At 33.3% G+C, this 22,866-nt stretch overlaps 1 protein-coding gene across 1 annotated transcript; it reads right to left on the bottom strand.

Annotated features, from left to right (window-relative positions):
• Positions 1-12,680: 12,680 nt before the first annotated feature.
• Positions 12,681-21,167, bottom strand: LOC145567307 (uncharacterized). The gene is made up of 4 exons (XM_081626565.1): positions 20,775-21,167; positions 20,278-20,593; positions 14,796-14,955; positions 12,681-13,355 (listed from the first exon to the last, which is right to left on the bottom strand). The coding sequence occupies exons 1-4, from the start codon at positions 20,964-20,966 to the stop codon at positions 12,902-12,904; spliced, it is 1,122 nt and encodes a 373-aa protein (XP_081482691.1). The 5' UTR covers positions 20,967-21,167; the 3' UTR covers positions 12,681-12,901.
• Positions 21,168-22,866: the final 1,699 nt, after the last annotated feature.

Below are 22,866 nucleotides of genomic sequence, written 5' to 3'. Positions count from 1 at the left end.
TCAACTTCGGGTCGGGTCATCTCGGGTTGGGTCCTTTTGGGTCGGGTCATTTCGGGTTTCGGGTTAAGGTCGGGTCAATTCCACTTCGGGTCGGGTATGGGTCGGGTCGGGTTGATTCGGGTTTTGGGTCAATTTCGGGTCATGGGTCGGGTCATCCGGGTCGGGTCATCGGGTCTAGGTCAGAATTGCCAGGTCTACAAATATATAGTTCCTACATATAAGCAATACAAATTAAGGGAGAGGAAAATATGAAATCTATACTAAAAATAACTAATAGTATTAAATACTAAACTGAAACAATTTTAAAAAGGGACAATCAAAGGAAAAACACCCAAAAGATATTAGGACTCTATGTGTTAATAATTAGTTGTATTATTGATGACACCTTAATTAGTCAATCTTTCGGAACATCTTACTTTGGTTGAAGTACATATTACCATGTCTTAGGTGTTCGTAATGATCTTAACATTAGGTCTTATAGTTATGATCAAGTTTTGTTGCATATTACAATTAATCTGGTGTTTAATTTCACAAGCAAACAAAACATTTTAAAATGAATTGTTACTTTGATCGGGATGAGCTACAACAAGTAGGGGTGAGCATGGGACGGGTACCCTTACCGTTAGTACTAACGGTTCAGGTACCCAATAACCAAAATGCCTAGAAGTGATATCCATAATTCGAACCGATAAGTTTGGGTACCCGGACTTCGGGTACCCGGATTTTCGGATCGGTTATCGGGTACCCAATAAGATATCCAATAATGATAATTAAACTTAATTATGTAGTTATTATGATATAATTTACCACTAATTAACAACAATATCATATAATTTTGACCCAATAATGATAATTAAACTTAATTATGTAGTTATTATGATATAATTTACCACTAATTAACAACAGTATCATATGATTTTGACCAAATTAGTAATAATATTACTAATCATTGATATTATAAAGTAATTAAGAAGTAAAGTAAGAGTTTTGATTTTAAAAAAAATAGATTTAAGTAGGGAAAAAAAGCAAAAAAATGCTTATCGGATCAGATCAAATTATCGTTAATTTTAAAATGATACCCAAAAACCATACCCGATAACAAATTATCGGAACGGATACCCAAACCGTTATGATTATTGGATCGGGTACCCTAATTTTCGAAACGGTTTTTCGGGTAGTTTTGCTCAGCCCTAACAACAGGACACTATTGCTAATTCCTTTAATTGGATGGGAAATCAATAAGATGATGATAGTAGAACACCTATAGACTATAGTAATAAGCATAATTAGCTTAGATGGGACTACGAGATCTTCAAGGTCCAACTTAAGGGCCACGAGTAGAGCATTTCCAGTAGCATTGTATTGTAATTAGGAACTTAGGTGTATTGTCTTTTTGCATATATATTTTACAAAATGCATTTGTGTATAGTTTTCTAGTCTTACTTAGCTTCTTGTCCAGGGTATTTGTTAAACTAAGGCCCTGTTCACTTAACCCTTAAAACGTATTTCTTTCGTTTTAAGTTAGATGACATAAGTTGACTTTTTGCGCTATTTACATATCTTGTTTTGATTTCGTTTTGTGATTTCGTGCTGAGTAAAAACATAGGCATTTGGGGTTTTGTTAGATTCGTCTCAACATCAATTTTTCAAGGGTAATGATATATATATAGCCCTTAGGGCTATGTATAAGCATTAAATATACATCCTAAAATGGAATTAAGTTAGTAATTCATGACAAAATCACGCGCAAATCGGTGTAATTAGTGTGAATTTAACCTTAATATTTCCTTTTTTAGCTCCTTATACATAGCCCTAAGGGATATGTTTATCATTTTCCATTTTTCAAATATAAATTTTCATAATTTTTGCTAATATATAATCAAAGATATTTGCATTAGAAAGTATGCATTGAATAATGTGTCTAAATGAAATGTGTCATCTAATATGAAATGGAAGAAGTAATATTTAGTAAAAATAATTTCAATTCAGTAAAATTAATTTCAGTTTAGTAAATATAATTTCAGTTCAATAAAAATAATTTCAGTTCGGTTAAAATTAATAAATTTAATTTCAATTTAGTAAAAATAATTGAAATTTGCAAAAATAATTTCAGTTTATTAAAAATAATTTCAATTCAGCAAAAATAAAATAAAGGGAATTAATATGATATAACCGCATAAGTCTTATATTGCCGGTGGTCATATAAGTTAAGAAAGATGCAATAACAATTATTTTCTTGCCTTGTGAATGAATTATGATCCTTTGTTGCATTCACTTTTATAATTAAATTGAATTGGTCTAGACTTCTAAGTTGCTTGCCTACGCAATCAAGAGATGGCCCATCAATCTCAGCTGCTTGATTGGTGAAAATAGTAGATCAAGTAGCAAAAATATAAATAAAATTAAAATAAAATGAGAGAGAGAATAAGAGACATGTGTAATTTCAATGATGGATACAAATGTAAATGAACATCTAGATGCATTGCTGAAGTGACCAAGAGTTAAAAAATTACTATGAAATACACTTAGTAAACTACTCAAAAAAAGTCTTACTAGCTTCTATGGTACAAATATTACAAATAAAACTACACAACATCATCCTTACAATTCAAAAAACAGCCAATTTATTTGAATAACCAAGTATTAGCCGTCAAACATGCTTTAAGAGGATTGTTTTACATTAACTACCTACTCTTCAAGAATCCCAACCGAAATTAAAGACAGCAAAATGAAAATAGCATACCAAAGCTTAAGATACTTCTTATCCAATTTGAAGTGAAACAATTTATCTTTCAACAGTTAAAGTAATTTTTGTAGTCTTTTTCAATTATCCCTAATCTTCCCAATTTAGATAACATCAAATGTTTCCCTCCAAATATATATATATATATATATGATAACATCAAATGTATGCAACCAATTATTTGAATTATAATTTTTAAAATTATTATAATTTGGTGTATAATTCTATATTTATTGGGTGGTCGATGAAATAGACATGCCTATATTTTTATATACAATTAATTTTTATTAAGATACATGTTCTCTTGTCATTCTTTGAGCAAGAGTCCATGTAATATCTTCCACGTTCACACTTTATATTTAATATAGTAGTAATAATTAATTCTAAAGGTACAGGAAACATTAAAGGGTGTTTTTGGCTGTATGTTATACTAATTCAAAAAAAAAAAAAAAAAAAATCATTCTAACAAGATAATATAAAAAAAAAAAAAAATTTATATGAGTTTGATTTCTTTGATCAATCAAAATGAGTGTATTTATAGTTTTTTTTCTTAGGTGTCCTTATATGATTTGTGTTTTTGTTGTGTAACACAGTTTGCCTGTTCATATAGTATACCTTATTCCAGTAGCCAACATCTTCCTCAAAGTACATTCATATTCACATCATATACAAGAATTTTCGTGTATCAATCTTTTGACAGATTTCGTCGGGTGGTCCATATCTATGTATGACATGGAAGTTGGATTTAATATATGGTGCACGTTGTCCTACGTGAAACATAAATGAACATCACATTCTGATTAAGGGTAATTCTTATGTGAAATGGGTGTATGAAAAATTAGAAAGAAACTTCATGATCGATAAATTTGTGGATAATGGAGTAACATTTATTGAGTAATAGGGTTACGTTTTCCATGTCATGACATGCATGAGACATCCTCAAACTAGAAGATACTAGTCTATTACGTGGCCTGGTATTACATTTTGAAACTCTTGTACTGCATTAGATTAGGAATAACGACTATGAGTGAATGTTAATCTGAATCTTAAATTGTTTGGTCTAGACAGTGATACCTAAGATTTGAAATTAAATTAAATCGAATCTAATCTACATCACTATTAATTGTTTCTCTTTGTTTAGATAAATTTCGCTCAAATCTCAATTCATCAAAAAAGCATGCAAACCAATGAAAGAACACTAGAAATGTCGATAACAGCGATAAATGTCATGGCTTACAAAAAGAAAATTTTAAACTAGATTATTATCCAAGTTGTATGATATCTTGATTATTTGAGATCTTGGATAGGATATTTTCTTTGATTTCTTTCCTCTTTTATTGATCTTGATTGATTCATTTAACTCTATTATTGGCTTATTGCACAAGATGAGTCTCTCTTCTTTGATTATAGTTGAGGCTGACTCACCTTGACCTTTAATTAGGGCTTAATGCATCATATTCACTCTCCAGATTAAGCAACTAACCATGCTAATTATGATTAAACCTTTCTAAAAATATACGTATTTGTTTAATCATTTCAGATTAAGCAAAGGAATGTTCTAGTATTCAGCTAAAAGATCCTAGACCCTAGCTCATTGATGTCAAGCATTAAGTGATATTGATTATGAATGATTTAAAACGAGAGAAAGTTTTGATACCACATATATACGTTATTATATTAACACAAAAAATTGATCTACATCATATAATTTAATGTATATCAAATTTAATACCTGTGGTCATTACATTGTCTTTATCATTACTTAATAATGGTCACCAAAATATGTATAACTAGTGTTTCCCCATTAGCTAGCTTATCAAACTATTGACTTATACATCGCAACAATTATTACATACCTATCCAACTTTTCATCAATTAATGATTTTAATAAGTTTTGTATGTTCTTTTAATGTGAGGCTAAGTATGAACATAAACATCTTTTCGTAAAGAAAAAATTATTAGCTAATGGAAGTACGGAGCATTTTTACAACTAGATTAAATTCATAAACCAACAGTCATACAACTTCTACTATGCAATTGATCAAAATGTATCAAATAAAAACTATGATCATTGTAGATGAGATTGCCACTTATTACAACTTTAATTACAAGCTAAGGACACTTAAACATTATTGATGTTTCATGTAGCCTTAGGCCTTGTTTAGTTCACCTTATTTTTACTTATTTCAGAAAAAATAATTTTAAATAAGATCATATCAGAAAAAATAAGTTTAGATCAGATTAGAAAAATATTAAGTTCAGATCAGATCATCGTTTTATGTGCAGTTTTTTATCGCTAAATATCTTTAATTTCGTAATGAAAAAAATTATGAAAATTACATATTTATAAAATACACATTATTACGAATCTAACAAGACTCCACTTGATATATTTTTTTCGTATAGATTATCGTATATTTAAAGTCAAAGTTTGGTCAAATTTGACATTCAGACCATACCAGACCAGATCAGACCAGATCGGATAAGTTCAGATAAACACAAATAAGGTGAACCAAACACGGTCTTAGTCTTTTAGAAACATATAAGCTTTTGGTGGGTGAACTTGTAGTGAAACAGACTGACTCAATACTTTTATAAAGTTATTACATAAAAAATTCTCTTGATCGAATGAATTCACAGCTCAAGAATACGGTCAATTATGGATCAAAGAAGTAATATGCACTGGGTATATAGAATCACTAAGTTGTAAATTTGTAATGCACTAAAAAAATTTGTTCTTTTTTGGGAAAAAAAAAAAAAGAAAAAAAGGAAATAGAAATGCGAGGTAAAGAATACCTTGGAAATTTTGACTTATCAACTGAATATTTCAGTGTTTATTATTATTGTCTAAGTTGTTAAATGAATTGCATAGGAGATAGGACACATTATTGTGTCACGAAATATATTTGAGAGGCCAAGACAACTAATTAACTTTTGGCCCCATTTGTTAGCCTCAAAGCAACATCCACTTGTAAAACGTTTACTTGTGTAAACCTTTGATTAGGTCTATTAGAAAATATCGGTACGTATTAACTACGAAGTACAACTTCCTTCCTTTGTATAATTCGAAGTACTACGTAATATTTTAATACCGTTTGTACTCAAGAAAATACATACATGAAGGGAGTATTTATCTAAATACTCCTTCCATGAAAAAATAATGGTTACGGTTGGTTTTTTTAGCAATGAAGGCAATCATGTTAAGGAAAGAGGAAAACTAAGTCAAAGAAAATAAAGTACTTCCTCGATTTTTTATAGTTAAAATTCAATTTGATTCTAGTTTACTACGGAGTAGCGGAAGATCAACTTTAACCACTTTAGTTATCCCCCGCCACTCTCACAACTTTTTTATATTCTTACTAGTGTGTAGCCTAGACATTGTACCGAGTTACTAATTTAATTATTCCTTGAGTTTATATATATGTAATTGATATTTATGATGTCTTTTTTTTTTCCTTTTTTAATTAGATTTTGTGATTTGCAATTATATATATTTATTTTTATGTTAATAATACGATTGATAATTAGCTTAGATGGTTAAATAATCATCATCCTACTTACTTGTATAAGAGGTTGGGTGTTCAAATTTGATCTCCTTATCCTCATGTTTTTATATGGAGTAATGTTAATTGCTTGGGTGACGTGACATGCATAATGATTAAGGTTGATTTAGTGGTGATGTCTCATAATAAGAGGTTGATTTACTTTTTTTTTTTTATTGCACTTTATTATTGAGATATTTCTAATTAAATCTTATTGGAACCTATTATCTCTTATCACAAAGTCTTATATGTGGCTGGCCACACCGTGTGGCAGGGGTTATTTCGTAGTGTAATAAGGGTTACTTGATCAGTGTTAAAGGGGTTACTTTGTCAGTGTCATGGGCTACTCGGTTAGTGTAAGGGGTTACTAATCAGTCAGTATTATAGGGGTTACTTAGTCAGTAGTGTATATGGGTTACTTTGTTCTTTTATAAGCGACCACACGGTGTGGCTAGCCACACACAAAACGGACTGATCTCTTATTATATGTTGTAAGAACTTTTCAATCTTATATTATACTTTGTATATCTTATCTAAACTTATTAGCATTTATCTTATTTTACTATAGTTTATTTGAATTGATTTGCTCTTATAACTTATTTTAGTTGGACTTGTTTGAACTTATTAGACCCATAAGTGAAAATGTGGTGAACGGATCGAAACAGAACCTTAGGGTATGTTCACATTTATTGAACTGAACTGAACTGAATATTTTATGAGAGAAGGAAATTAAGAGCTGAACTGAACTGGAATGAACTGATTGGAGCTGAACTGAACTGATTGAAGCTGAACTGAATTGAACTAAACTGAACTGAAATTAAAGTGAAGTGAAGTGAACAGACCCTTAGTGTTGGCCGTCGTTTCTTAATTAAGGCAAAGCAAGATAAAGATTCCAAAATTGAGCGGGAACATGCTATTTAAAGACAAAAAAATAATTGTCATGTAGGAATACAGTCGGTATTACAAGATTTAAATCAAATATGTAGGGAAGGATATCGAGACTAATTCTAAATTATTTTGAAAATTTGCCAATCGCATTAGGTTAATTGTAGTGATTTTCTTTTTTTTTTTTCAAGGTATATTCTAGCTTAACTTTTGTGCTATATTTGTCAATGAATTCAGATTTGTTTTGTTTGCCATTTATGGGAGATTTATTGTAAATTGAGGGTTTGGAATTGTTGTGCCCTCACTTAAAAAAAATCCCTTTTAATAAATATATTGATTGACTGATACTTTAAATTTGACACCTCAGATTTAAAACCACGAACCCGCAAATGAAATTGGCCTTGATTTATAAGTGTATGGCTAAAACACAAAACACTTGGTTTTGCACATCATCTCAATTGTTAAGCAAGATTCATCATTTATAGCCCTTAAAAATACAATTTGTACAAATAACTTGAACACTATTCTTCATGATGCGATATCTATTGGATCTTCTTTTGCTAGCCTCAAATGGATAAATATCACTATGTAAGAAGAGATGGGAATGTAGTAGCTCACACAACTTAGTAAAATTTCTTCTTGAGCAAATTTGGGAAAATTTTATTCCTTCTTAAATTGACCCTTATGTATCCATGGACCCTCTTTAAGAATGATCAAGTTGCTCTTCCTTTCAAAAAAAATAAATAAATAAATAAATAAATAATTGAACACTTCTTTAGACACAGAGTTTTAGGTACTTCCTTCTTTCCTAATTTAGTGGCCTGTATTCTATCTTTAGGTAACCAATATTAGTGGCCTATTTTTATTTAAAGAGTGTATTTTTTAACAAAATTACACTCTTTTTGATCGGTTATCATCATTTTTTTTATTTTTATGTACGTTTGACATCATTTTTCAACACTTTCTCTGTCCCTCTATTCAATAATTACCAACTACCTTTTTTTTTCTCTCTCTATCTCTCTCTAACCTCACATGCATATTTGTACTCTCAGTTATTTATTTTAAGGATTCTACAACTTTTTTAATTCTCGTGAAAACAATAAAACAAATAAGTCACTAACTAAGGGACAGAATCAGTAATAAGCTGTTAAAAATCGTAAAATGTTATCAACTGTTATCTGATAAAAAAAAAAAAAAAAAATAGATGTGATAGGATATAGGAGATAATAAGCCGTTATTTTATTAAACAATTAGTTGTCATAGAAGATAGTGGTGTTCTGTGCATATGTGTATGTGTGTGTGCGTCCGAGCGCATGTTAAGTAAAGAAAAAATGGTATTGTAACTTTTTAGTAATGAAAGAAGAGATGTATTAAAATATTAATACAAAGTACGGAGTAATATTTATCTTGATTAGAAATTGTTCAAATTAATCTGAAGCTGGTAAATTAAAAAAATGAAATAAAAAAGTGTTCGAACTAATATGGAATATGAGCTTCAAGTTAAGTTTGGTCTAATAGATTAGATTGCACCTTTCAACCTAGAAGTAAGGGTTCCTACTAAAAATACATTGAAGGATAAGAAATTGAGAATACTTTACTTTTTCCCCTCACTTTTAAAGTGTTTGTACAGCAAATATTATTAGACCAAAATAACCGCGAGAGTTGAGTAATTAACATGAACCATCGAAGCCTTGGGCTTTTGGTAGGTAAGACTGTGGGCCACTAGGCCAACCCTAGCCCAAATCATAGAATCGGTTGCAAAAACCAAAAATTAAGGGAATCAAGCCTTGAATTAAGGGTAAGGGACAACAAGGTCCCGGGCCTACAAAATTAAGAGAATTAACACTTCTATCAGTTGCTCTTTTCATTTTAAATTATACTTGTATTTAAGAGGTAAATAATTAAAGTATTTTGTTTGTATTAGGCAATCAGATTTATCTCTAAATCAAAGACAGATGTCAACAATTAAGGTACACTGATTAAAAAGGAAAGAGAGTGGAAGCAAATTTCTTGAAGATCACATGTGGGCCACGTGACTAGCACACACCTGTGCCACTATGTGGGGGTACCAAACACAACATTGAAGGCGTTGACTTATTAAGTGTTACCCTAAACTATATACATCAATACAGCACCACAGAGACACAAATATACTCTCTTCGTCTCTTTTTGTTTAACCTGTAAAATTATTTATGCAGTGTGTATTTGAAATTGTTTTGTTGTATTCTTTGATAAATCTTCTTATTTACAATCTTTTATTCTCGCTCTCTCTCATCATATAAAGTGAACTTTGATCTATAAACAATCAAAATAAGAAGAAAAAAGGATACTATTGTTTTATATGGCCAGGGTATATTCTATATTTGTGGTTTAAGTTAGGTCAATTATGTATTGGGATCAATCTATTGAGCAATTGGCCAAAGATTGGTGGTAACCATCAAATCAACAAAATGCATTTAATTGGAGAAGAAAAAAAATTTTATGATATCAAAGTTGCCTAATTCATATAAGCTTATGAATTCATGATACTTTAATAATAAAATCTTATATAAAACGATCTTACATTAGAAAACCATTTCAATTAAATCTTATTAATGATCTATGATTAATGAGCTATACCACCAAAGTTTTAATCATGCAATAACATGTGTATTTTGTAGGAATTTCTTAATATTTGTTTAGAATAATGTTAATTAAATAATTGTGGCCTCGAGGGTAGGGATTCCCTTATCTTTTCTCCCGCTCTTAAGTGAATAATCCATTTTGTGAGAAATCAGAAGTTTCAAACTAGTATGATAATTTTTCTTACCTTCTAATAAAAAAATGTCATTTATTATTAGATGTATGTATGTAGTGTAAAAATGTTGTTCTTGACATAGCAATAAATTTAAGTATTCATCTCCTACTAATCGATTTCAAGCTTAAAATGTTAGTTGAAGTTTTATAGGGACATCCTATCATGTAGAGTGACTAGTTAACTAATGAACGAAGTAGACTTAATTAATGAGTATTATGAGATCTAAAAGTGACAAAATTACACAAAAACTTCATTACTATATGCATTGTTTCAATACGTTAAATCAATTTAGGGCTATACCATTTATTCAATTTGTGTAACTAGAGTTTCATCATGTAAGGTAAAGGCACGTATTTTTCGTCATTAAGCAATATAAGTTATTAGGTGAAAATAAACTCTTTCAAGGTTCTTTATTTAGACACCCTTTAAATTAAGATTTTTACACTTTAATTAAACTATTAAAGTATTTTCATACACATAGTGCATCATGCATTTAATTTAAAGCTCATATAGTCTATAAATTACTATTGTTTAATCATTTTCACAATTAATGTAAAAGAAATAGTTTTCAAACTAGTACGGGAAATGTTGGAAGAAAATATTGCGAACAAGTGTAAGTCTTGATGCCATATAGTTGCTTTTACATACCATCAACTTCAAAAAAGGAGGTGCATTAGTGAATTTTTCTGTTTGTTATTAATTAATCGAAAGAAGATGCATTTAGACTAATTAGATTTGACATAACATGACAATTTCATTTATTTAAGAATATGATAAGATTTGAAGAAAACGTTACCTAAAAATGTTTTTGAATGGGTCTCCTTTTCTTAATAACACTCCTAATAATATTAATTGACATTAAAAAAATATGTGACTTGAATGATGCGTCAAGTTATTACTTTCAGAATCATATTGCACTATTAATTAATTAATTATTAATACGTGTTGAATAGATGAGTTCGACTTCTTTTGTTTATCGTGAAAACCTTTATTAATCTAATTTTGCTTGTTTTGTAGATGTTTTATATGTTTAGGTTGATCATATATATAAAGAAACATAGCAAACTCTTCTATGTGTTTATTCAATGACGTATTAAAATTTAAATTAATTTGCAACAACAAGCTAGTTGAAATTAGCAAATAACATAAGAGCAAAAGAAAAGAAATTTGGACAAGTGATGTTTAATTTAAAGTGATTTAATTTAGCTAAGATATACTAGTGTTTCAGAAAAAAGTAGGATGTACTGGTAATCTAGAATCTAGTATGTACCTTTTTTTGTATTCATCATCTTTTTCAACCACTATTGTATGATGCTATACACCAATAATAGATTCCACATTATCATGTTTTTCTAATGGATAAATATTAATTCCACTATCGTATTCATCATCTAGTACTAGTATTCTTGTTTTTTTTTCACCATAAGAGATTTTAAGTTTGTTAATGCATTACTTTAACTATTAATATCTTCAATTATATTTTTATAAAAATTATAAAAAAAATATTGATATTTAAAAAATAGATTTCGAGACGAATTTAACTAGCTCCCACATGACTATATTTTTCTAATGGATAAATCACAAATGATGGTCAAAGAAGATTAAGTGAATAGTGTAAAAGTCCTTATGATGCAATAAAAGAAAAACGGAAAAAGATCTCATGATTTTGTCAACCAAACAATTTCATCTTATCACGCTTCTTAGCAATTCTTACTTCTGGTGAATTTTTATTGCAACCAAACAACCACTAGTAGTGTACTAGTGTTTACTATTTGTGCATGGTATATCATCTAACCACAACCGAACAAACACTTAGACCTGGCAAATGGATCATTCGGGTCGGGTCTGGATCGGGTCGGGTCAACTAACATTCGAGTCAGGTATGGGTCGGGTCGGGCCGATCAGGTTTCGGGTCAACTCCGGGTCAGGAATCAGGTCCAGTTCGGGTCGGGTCAATTTCGGGTAAGTATGTTCGGGTCATATACGGGTCAGGTCAAAATCTAGTCGGGTCATGTTCGGGTTGTTTTATATTTTGTTATTGTTATAACAAACACTATCAATTCAGATTATGAGCTTATCTACGATTAAAGATGAACAATTTGAATTATTTTTGGTACAAGACATTTTAAGTTCAATTATAAGGTAATTTTAGTTCAGGACATTTTGGATATCGGGTTTGTTTGGGTCAATTTCGGGTATCGGGTCTATTCGGGTCAATTTCGAGTTGGGTCAACTTTGGGTCGGGTCAGTTCGGGTGTCAGGTCAGGATCGGGTCAACTCCATTTTCGGGTTGGGTCAGGTCAATTTCGGATTTCAGGTCATTTTCGAGTCAATGTTTTTGGGTCAATTTCAGATTATGGGTCAGGTCATCGGATCTGGGTCAGGATTGCCAGGTCTACAAACACTACTAGAGTTTACTACTTGTGCTGTTGTGCATGGAATATCTCACCACAGCAATCATGGCATCACTGCTTTGAAAAAAAAAAAAAAAAAAAAAAAAAACATTAATTAATAACATTTGAGAAGAATCCAAACATAACATTTGAAACATATGATTCCTGTTAAAATTAAAATAAAAAAAACATTTGTAATATATGATGGATTGATGGGTGAAACCAAAAGGCCAAAAGCCACATTTTTAATAATGGGCAGTCTTTCATAATTAGTCCAATGAAAAATGAACCCAAAATACATATACCCATACGAGTACTAGTGTATCAAAAACGATTTAATTCCATTTCGATCTACTTTTTCTTACTTTGTACTTGTATATTCTTACACTGGTATACACTTATACGAAGTACATACAATAATGTATTGATTATATAAAACTGGAAAAGAAAAGAAAAGAAAAAAAAGTAATACAAAGTATAATTTTACATATACCCCTTCTTAACCGTGCTCTAAAATTAAGTTTCAGTTCATCTTCGGTTTTTAAATCTCTAGCAAGAATTTCTGAATTTCCTCAGCAACAGCCTTGGGGTACTCTTCTTGAGGCAAAAGAGCACCGGGTACTTCAACAAACTTAGTGACCCCTTTAGCTCCTCGGAGAGCTTCCATCTCAGCCTTTGACCTCTTAGGAGCACCAGAAGTTGAGACTACTAGAACAGGAATGATCCCCTCCATGGATGCAAAAGTATCAAGAAATTCCTCTCGAGATTTGACAGGATCTAGGAGGCCTGTCAAGAAAGCAGCAGGTACATATCGAGCTCCTTCTTTCTTTGTCAAGGCATATCTGCTCTGCACAATTTCTGGGGTAACATTTGCAGGATCGGCATAAACATGAGACTTGTACTGGGATTGAATCGCATTTTCGTTACTGACAAGAACATTATACATCATCCAACCCAAAGCTGGGGCCCTTAAGGTTCCCCTGAGAAGCCCATACCTACAGTTTTACAAGAAAACCATACCTAAGTCCAGAGTTGAAGAGAGAATAGATGGTACAATGCATGAAAGATCAGGAGCTGCACTATGGTTTCATGTAACACAATATACAATACCCATGTCTTTAATTGAAAGGTCACGTTTCTGTTACATACTGTATGTCTGTACCAAACAATATACCATTTTTAGATTAAGCAAGGTAAAATCTTAACATTCCTATTATCCTTAATCATATACATATATATTCACCCAAAAACTAAAGAAAATATCTATACGATGATGATGTGAAAAATTGAATGGTGATAGGCAATTATATATTTATGTCATTGTCCCCGTCAAATGAGGGATATACCAAGGGTCTACAAGAGCACTGCATGAAAACTTAAGATTATAATTATAAATGATAACAAATGCTGATAGATACTTATGCTCTAATTTTTCAAACATCAAGTTGATCATTTCACGTGATAGATAATTATGTCATTAACTCTATTTCTGTCAATGAATCCCGGTCAAATGTAGCATATACTAAGGGTCTAAAAGAGTACTGCATGAATACTTAAGATTATAAATGATAACAAATGCTGATAGATACTTATGCTCTGATTTTTCAAACATCAAGTTGATCATTTAACATTAAGAGAGACCATACCTAACATCTAGTACTCAAAATGTCTAAAGGAACATTGTAAATGAATAACCCTCACACTGCCAACCTCTAGTATCCCTTATCTCATGAAAAAAGTTGTCTATTATGTAACACGTGAAAAGTAAAGACCAAAAGAAAGGAAAACTCCGTAACGCATAATAATCGAGACAATTTTTATACGGAACACCCCCCACCCAAAAAAAAAAAAAAAAAAAAAACCCAAAAGAGGGGGGGGGGGGGGGGGGCGATGATGTGAAACTTAGAACAGTGAGATAATATGAAAAATTGCCATTAATACTAATGAGTCCCGACCATGTGTGGGCTTCATTCAGGAACGACCAGACGACAGGATAAATACATGTAAACTTAGGATGATCATTGTAAAAGATAACGATAGCCACTTGTGCTTCGATTATTCAAGCATCAAATTGATCATTTAATGTCAGAGAGACCATACCTTACATCTAATATGCAAATGTCTAAGAAATTTGAAAAATGAATAATTCTCCTAACCCTATTCATAAATTATTGTGTCTATAAATATTTTGCACGAAGGAAGAACTACAGAAAGGTAAAGATCAAAAGAAACAGAGGGGATATACACCTTAAGAGAAGGTAAGACTAAAAATTGTGACATTTTTCTGAGGGGAAAAATATTAATGTAACTTTCAGCAAATATGTAGATGTCAACTGCATATATGATATTAGTCATATTACAATCCTTGTAGTGACCATTTGACAACATTTTTAGAATCTGTGAGATGTTTCGGAGAATTATTGAGTATTTATTACCTGGATTCCATATTGGTATCACGTCCGAAGACGATTGGAAGAGGACCAGCCCAGGTTGGAGCTACAGCTATGATGGCTGCTGGCTTCACTAAACCCTTCTTAGCAGCTAGGACTGTCATAGTGGCAGCATGTCCACCCCCAACAACCACCAAGTCATTGCCTGTCTTTGTACCAGAAAAGCATAAGAAATATAAGTAGCCACATAAATTTTTGATGACGATAAAATTAGTACTCTTTAACAAATAGAACCTCAATGCATAAATAGAAGAAGTTCAGAGGAAAGCTTGTAGTACAAGACATTAGCAGCAATTAGCTTCAAAAATGTAGGGAAAAGCCACAACAGCAAGAATTCCACACAAAACACACTATCAGAGACTAAAAAAACTAGCAGCTTATATCAAACAATATAGATGTAATACTGAGATAACTAATACTTCCTCCGTTCCACAAGTATTGCAACAATTATCATTTTTGGAAGTTTCACAAATATTGCAACATTCCCTATTTGCACATGTTTTCTCTCTTTCTCTCTCATCATCACATGGGTGCCTATCTTTATGCCTTTCTATCTCCTCTTCTTAAAATCCGTGCCCCAATCCCCATGTTACAATATGGTCGGCCAGAGTAGGCCATAATAAATGTAGCCCACATAGCACAAGGATTAACAAGGCTAACAGCCCAACATAATAGAAGAAAACGAGAATATACAATTCTTTCACAGAGAAGGGCAAAAGGCAACTTTCCACAGCCGTCTTCAAATATCAAATTCAAATTTATGCCAAGGTATTGGTGCTTTTTATTTGGTGATGCTGTTAAATTGCCAACAAAGTCTAAAGGAAATGCTCCCATTTACCTCTGTTCTTAGAAGATAAAATTCCCACGTATAGAAAGAAGACAATCTCGTAGCATGCATGCTTTTCAATTTGTTGCTATTTGGGGTCTATATGGCTTCACAAGGGATGTATTCAAGCAAGAGAACCCAACCCCTACCTGAGTGATGAACATGTCATAAAAAAAAAATAAAAAAAAATAAAAATTGGTGAAGAGTAGTCAGTGGTGAGCTAAAACCAAATTATCACCCTAAGACTTCATACATTCAACAACCCAAATCCACCCACCCTACCCCGCCCCCCCCCCCCCCCCCCCACCCCCGCACGGCTATTTTCTTCAAAGCCTATGGACAGAGGCAACAATTTTAAACTGATTCATGGTGTGATTGAGTTTTATGGCAGTGTCACTAGTGTAACATAAGCTTGATGCTGGTGGGTCAAGAGTTTGTGCTTCCTCGGCACTGCAAGCTGAAGGATTTGCAATTCAGCAAGGTCTGCTCAGTTCCTCATAATAAGGTATTCCAGGGGCAACGGTCCTAACAGATAGTTTGCAGCTCATCCAGAGCCTTCAGAAGCACGACTTCACCTATTAGATTTAGCAAATATTAAAAGGACATTAGGTTTTTATGTAGTATATCTTCAGTTTGCTGCATCTCTAAGATTAGTAATCTACCCTTAATCCAGCCCATGAAATGGCTATTATATCCCAGAGGAATGGGCTGCCTATCTTCCACTGTAATATATATACTGGTGTGAAAAAAAAATAAAATTATATCAGTTCTATCTATTTTGACAAATAGAGGGAACGTCAATATAAGTATAGTTTGTCAATGAGATGTAATTCAGAAAAAAGAAACCTTGTTATCAGAGACTAATTTCCTGATGTCATCAGCCAGCAAACACACTACTTTCTTGAGGGATAAATGGAAAGCAAGCCAAGGCACGCTCAAACTTCCATGAAGGAATGCTCATATATGTAGCATATACTCCGTATCTAGGATATAATACTATCAATTTCAGGACAAGAAAAAAAGAAAATGAACAGATGGAAGCAATCGAGTACAGGCATACATTTAGCAGCTATCAGCAGTTCAAGCAAAGAGAACGACATAAAAATATGCATGATATATAAATCTCTTGTACTTGAGGAAAAAGTGTACACGTCTAGGACATGAGCAAATATAACAGCAAGAACATTTTAAGAAGACAAAAAAGTAGGTATTACTGTATTACCACTTACTCGCAATAAAAATGAGAAGCGCAAAAACAACATGAACAATAGAGATTGTTCAGAATTAGGCTTAAGAATCATTGATACAGATGAGCCATCCTAAATTTTCCGTAACACCAGCAAAAAGGGCAGTATACTGATATCAATCACATCATACCATGATAATGAATCACATCCACTAGAGTCTAGACACTTCGCATTGAACATAGTTTTGTCACATTTCGAACCTATACATGTTACCTTGACAAAAGTAAAAAGTTGGATACAGTCGCACATTCGAGTGACAAACAATCAGACTCAAAATATGTTCCATGGGAACCCTATTATAAAAGTGGACATGAGTGCAGGGACCAGGGGTTTATGAAACGATTATTGACTGTTGAAGACGTTTAGAAGTGCTTTTCATAATGCATTGATGTGAAAACATGCATACACATTTCAGTTTGACTTCTCACACAACTCTCTTCTTTGCAGCTCTCCATATTCATTTCTTTGCAGCTCTCCCATTTGTAACACACACACACAGTTTAAAATTTACAATGAAAAATTTGTCTCCAAATAAGGGCACTTCAAACTTCAAGAAACCTTGACCATGAGATACACTGGTTACTCTCAAAAGCATGCTTGTTCTCGAAAGCAAAAAAAAAAAAAAAAAAACTATTAATTCAAAAAGGCAGAGCGTGGAATCTTAAGTCTACTTCAAAGGATGAAGGAATCCTTCCTATGTGAGGTTCCGCAGTGCCGATGTTAATGCAAATAGGAGACCATCATGGAGACAAGGCCATGAATAATACAAGAAGTAATGAGAGAGGGAGGGGAGATGGAAGTTGAAATGAAGGTGATATGGATGGTGTGAGGAACAAGAGGGGAAGAGGTGGGATAAAGGGTTCGAATCCCACTTAATTCCTTTGTAAAGCATTAAGCATCTTACAACTTTACAAGGGAATTAAGGCCTTGTTTGGTAATTAGCGGAAGCTGATTGATAGAAGCTGATTACATTAGTTAGTTTGACTAGCTAGTTGTATTAGCTTGTTTGACTAGCTGATTGATCTGTTTGTCTAAAGTTGTTTGGTAAAATTAGCGGATTAGATATAGCGCTGAACATATTAAATGACAATTTTAGACATTGACTTTTTTTTAGGGCATTGACATTTTATTTATACTTGTAAATAACATAACCATTATTTGAACTAAATCCATCGCTGAATTTCCTATATATATATATATATATATATATAAATGACAAAAATAAAAAATAAAAAACTGCTAAATATGTTAACACAGTAACAAACACAAATTATATATTCTAAAAAATTTTCAAGGTTGCAGGCTTCTAAGAAATTAAAAACCCAATTAACGTGAATATTCTAAAGCTAATTTACGATGTCGGCGGCGGCGTCTAGCCACCATCAAACTAGTGGTGATACAAACTATTGTCATTAATCATACATAAATTAGCTTATTTTAATGAAACTATGATGATGATTTGGAAGAAGCTTAAAATATACGGTAGCCCCAAGGCTTCAAATCCTTCAATAGATCCATGGAGGAACGGAGAAATGGAGTTTTATTTATTTTTTTTAAAGCAAAAAAAAAAAAAAAAAAAAAACAAAAAACAAAAAAAGAAACAACAGTTAGATACATAAATTGGCTGGGAAAAGAAATTGGGAGGGCAAGAATGTAAATCAGAGTAACTTTTTAGGATAAAATTGTCATTTGACAACCATATCTCAATTAGCTAATATGAAAAAGCTCTATTTTTTAGCTTTTTACAAATTAGCTAATTTGTCCCAATCAGCTCTTTAAATAAGTTCTTTTACCAAACAACTAAATTAGATGATTTTGGTAGTCAAACCTCTAACTTGGTCAAATAATCTCATTTTTGGTCAAAACTCTAATTACCAAACATGGCCTAAATAGGATTCAAACCAAACATAACAATGAAATCCCCTTTGTGATTCCTTTCCCTCAATTTACCTAAGGGGGCCGTTTGGTTAGGGGTATTCATCAAAGGGAAAGGGAATCAACTACCCTGATTCCCTTTGTTGTTGTTTGTTAATCGTTTTTTCCCATTCCCTTTATCCCCTCCATTCCCCCAAATTCTTCTAAGTTCATTCCCCACCCCTCTCTAGGTATTTCCATTCCCATTCCCTACCACCACCACATCACCACCTTCCTACCTACCCACACCAACGGAGCCCCTCCCCCGACCCTCGCCGCACCTTCCACGACGATTCCGATCAAGCTTAGTAACATCAATGGTGGAAATCAATTTATCACTGCCATTATCGTCGTAAATAACGGCGAGGTTCGTCGGAGTTGTCACACTTCCCCCATCCCTCGAAAACCTTCATCACCGCCCCTATTTCGATTGAGCAATGAAGTTCAATTTCGATCTAGGGTTTTTTCGGTGCTGAGGGAGGTTTTGCGAGGGGCTGGGAGAGCAGTGCGAGGGGCGGGGATGGCCGGAGAAAGGAGGCGAAGGGTGAGGGAGGTGCGGCGAGTGGTTTGGTGGTGGTTTGGCGGTGGTTTGGTGGTGGGAACGTTGGACAGTGAATGTTTCAGGTGGCTGTGTGGTGGTGTGGTGGTGGTGGGACTGGTGGGTCTCATTCCCTTTGTTTTTAAAACAAAAAACACCCCAAATTTTAGGTATTTTCATTCCATTCCTTGTCTTTCCCTTTGGTCATTCCATTCCGATTACCCCATGCGAACCAAATGGCCCCTAAATCCCCTTCTATTCCTCCATGTAAACTAATCAACCACCAAGTATGTAACAGCTACGAGATTATTTTTTTTTTTTATTTTTTTTTTATATCTACAACAGAATCAACACTTACCCCTTCACCTCACCTCACTTTAATATACTTATATTTCAGCAAACAGTAAATAATTTTACAGTCATTTCAATATTTAAAGCAGAACAAATTTATGATGTGACTACTGACTGAAAAAGGATAGTACACAACATGGATAGAAACCTCATCATTGTAAAGCCAAAGTATTTTACAATGCAAAATCAGGAGCTTCGGCAACAAAATGATACAAGTTACAAGAGCTCATCAGTCTTCACCCTTCATTACCAAATAACTTGTTTTCTAAACAAACACTACGACAAGGGTATGATACTTTGAAGGTTTGAAACAGACCATAAACACAAAATGTTTAGAGAGATAATGAGTACAGCCCATAGATATGGATATCTTCGGTACTTCAAGTCCATCTATCACAGCATTTAGCACAATGCAAATCACATAACAGATGGTTATAATATTTGACAAAAACAATATTATGCAGCAAATCTCATCAAACTTCAAAAACACACACATACATTCTATAGCCAAAATTTATTACACACATGATCAACTCGTAACCTATGAATATGAAATGTTCATAACTGTATGAGATAGCCATTTGAGCACACCTGGTTTAAACACAGGACTGCCAGGAGAATTAATCAGATCAGCCAGGAACTTCTCCATGACATCCGCAGTATAATCTAATTTCGGCCGGTCCGAGTTCCCGAGACCAGGCCAATCAACAAGAGTAACCTCAAAAATTTTATCAACATCCTGCTCCAAAAATTCTGATACCACCAAATTCCATTCTTCCATTGTACTAACATCAGAAATTGTGGGTATCATAAGCATATTCTTACTAGGCTGAGAACCCTCCTTTTCATGTTCCTCATAATATATTTTGATTGATTTATCACTGAACTTCCATGGCCAATAATCATTCTGAAAACAAATTCAACAAAAAAACTAATGAAAATCAGAAAGTAATTCTATACCCACTTCCATAGATCAACAACTTATAAATACAATATTATCATAATAAATAAACCCAGAATTCCTTATAAATGACATAATTTTACAAAATTCAATGGAAAAATAGACAAATTTCCATTTAAAAAATTACCTTTTTTAGAGTAGAGGGCTTATTAGCAACGGATACATTAGAAGAACTGACCGAGGTAGAAGCATTAACTCGGAAATGCTTGAAATTAAGGGTTTTTGAGAAAAGAGTTGATTGAGATGATTTAGGTGAAATTAGTTGAAATTGAACTGGGAATTTTAATGGGGAAAATCGAATTGTTGCTGGAAATGCCATAATTGAATGATCTACTGATTCGAATAAAAAATATTAGGGGTTTAGGGTTTAGGATTTAGTAGAAAATTAAGAATTTTGTTAATAATATATCGCGTAAATTATGAGATAATAATCGAATGATTCTGAGTACTACGAGTACTGGGTACGAGAGTTTTGACCTTATTTGACTTCAATTTTTTGTGCCCACGATTACTTTGATTCATTCCTAGAACTTTTGTGATGCCAAGATTGCCAACAAGCTTAAAGATCTCCCATTAAAAATTAATAAATTTAAATAAATAAGTAAGTAAAATATTATTATTATTATTATGAAATTTCAGATTTTAGATTTTTTTTCAGATTCCATCCGAGTTGAGAATCCGTAAAGTGGGGTCTATAGTGTCACATGTCGCTTTGTGTGTGATCAATAATATTAAAAAAAAAACAAAAAAAAAATTAAATAAAAAAAACCTTAAACTACCCAGCCACTCCTGCGCCACCACCACCGACATGTTTTCCGCCCTAACCCAGCTTAACTGCCGCCCCACGCTCCATCGCTGGCACCAGAACCTCTCCCAACCTAACCCAGCCCCATCGGAACCCAACCACTCCCTTTCTCGCAGCCAAATCCGCCGCACCATTGCCATATCGCAGCCCCTCTTCCCCAAATATCGACCACGATTTTGGCCATAGTCGCTGAAATCGACCAGTTTAAGCTACTCAGCCCCAAAACCGGCCGATTTCGGCCAAAACTGGCATATTTCATGTCCGTTTTAGAATTTAGGGTTTCGTTCTACGGAAGCGGGAAGGGAAGGGGATGAGTTCCGGTGGTCGCGACTGTGAAGGAGGGTGGGTTCCGGTGGTCTGGGTTGGGGAGGGGGTGGGTTACGGTGCCGGCGGGTTGAAGCCGTGCGTGTGGGGGTGGGGATGTGGTGTTGGTGGTGGTGTTTGGGAGACTGTAGATTTTTTTTCTTTAAACCAATAGTATAAAAACGCGTGACAGCATGGACCCCACCTAACGAATTCTTGGACGGAATCTGTTAAGTGGTGGTAAAATCAATTTTCTTAAAAACATTTTGGTGTTAAAATAAATTTTTTTTTGGGTGTTAAAAAGCATTTTCGAGTTTTTTTCGGGTGTTAAAATCTAAAATTTCCTTTTAATTATTATAAAAAAATAACCAAAACATTATTATTATTATTAGGAAAAATTGAAAAAAATAATCTCAACTTTTGCCCGTTCGCTCAAAATAATCCCAATTTTGGATTATTTTTAAATAATCCGAACTTTAGGGGTCATTCGCTTTTAATGAACCCAGGTGACCGGTAACTTGTTAGAGAGTTTTATTATTATTATTATTATTATTATTATTATTATTATTATTATTATTATTATTATTATTATTATTATTATTATTATTATTATTATTATTATTATTATTATTATTTTACAGTTTTAAGTGACACGTGTAAGCACATAATAGGTTGAAAAAATTATTTTAAAAAATCAAAAAAAATTCCACAACCAACACTCACTCAACCTTACCGGCCGGACACAACCAATCCGGCAGCCCCCAAGCCCAACTCTGCCCGCCCAAACTGCCAACCACCACCATTTCAGCAGCACCTAACCTCGCCCGCCCCCAACCTCGACGACGCCCAGAAACTTGTTCAACGGCAACCCGAAACTCCCTACCCAATGAACCACCACCCAAAATGTGTTTAACGGCAACCCAAAATCCCAAAAAAAAACCTTCTCCCACTGCATTAAACCCCCAAATTGGCCCTCCCCCACCCTCTAAACCCCTAGTTGTAAGGGTACCCAGGGTGGGGAGGGCCGATTTGGGGGTTTAATGCAGTGGGGGAGGGTTTTTTGGGGTTTCGGGTCGCGGTATAAATGGTTTGTTGGTTCAAAGGAGGGGCG

The sequence above is a fragment of the Chenopodium album genome, chromosome 11 (assembly GCF_948465745.1).
Source record: "Chenopodium album chromosome 11, dcCheAlbu1.1, whole genome shotgun sequence".
In the NCBI taxonomy this organism is placed as follows: domain Eukaryota; kingdom Viridiplantae; phylum Streptophyta; class Magnoliopsida; order Caryophyllales; family Amaranthaceae; genus Chenopodium; species Chenopodium album.
The sequence above is the reverse complement of the archived record's forward strand: the minus strand, read 5'-3'. Positions and strand labels throughout refer to the sequence as shown.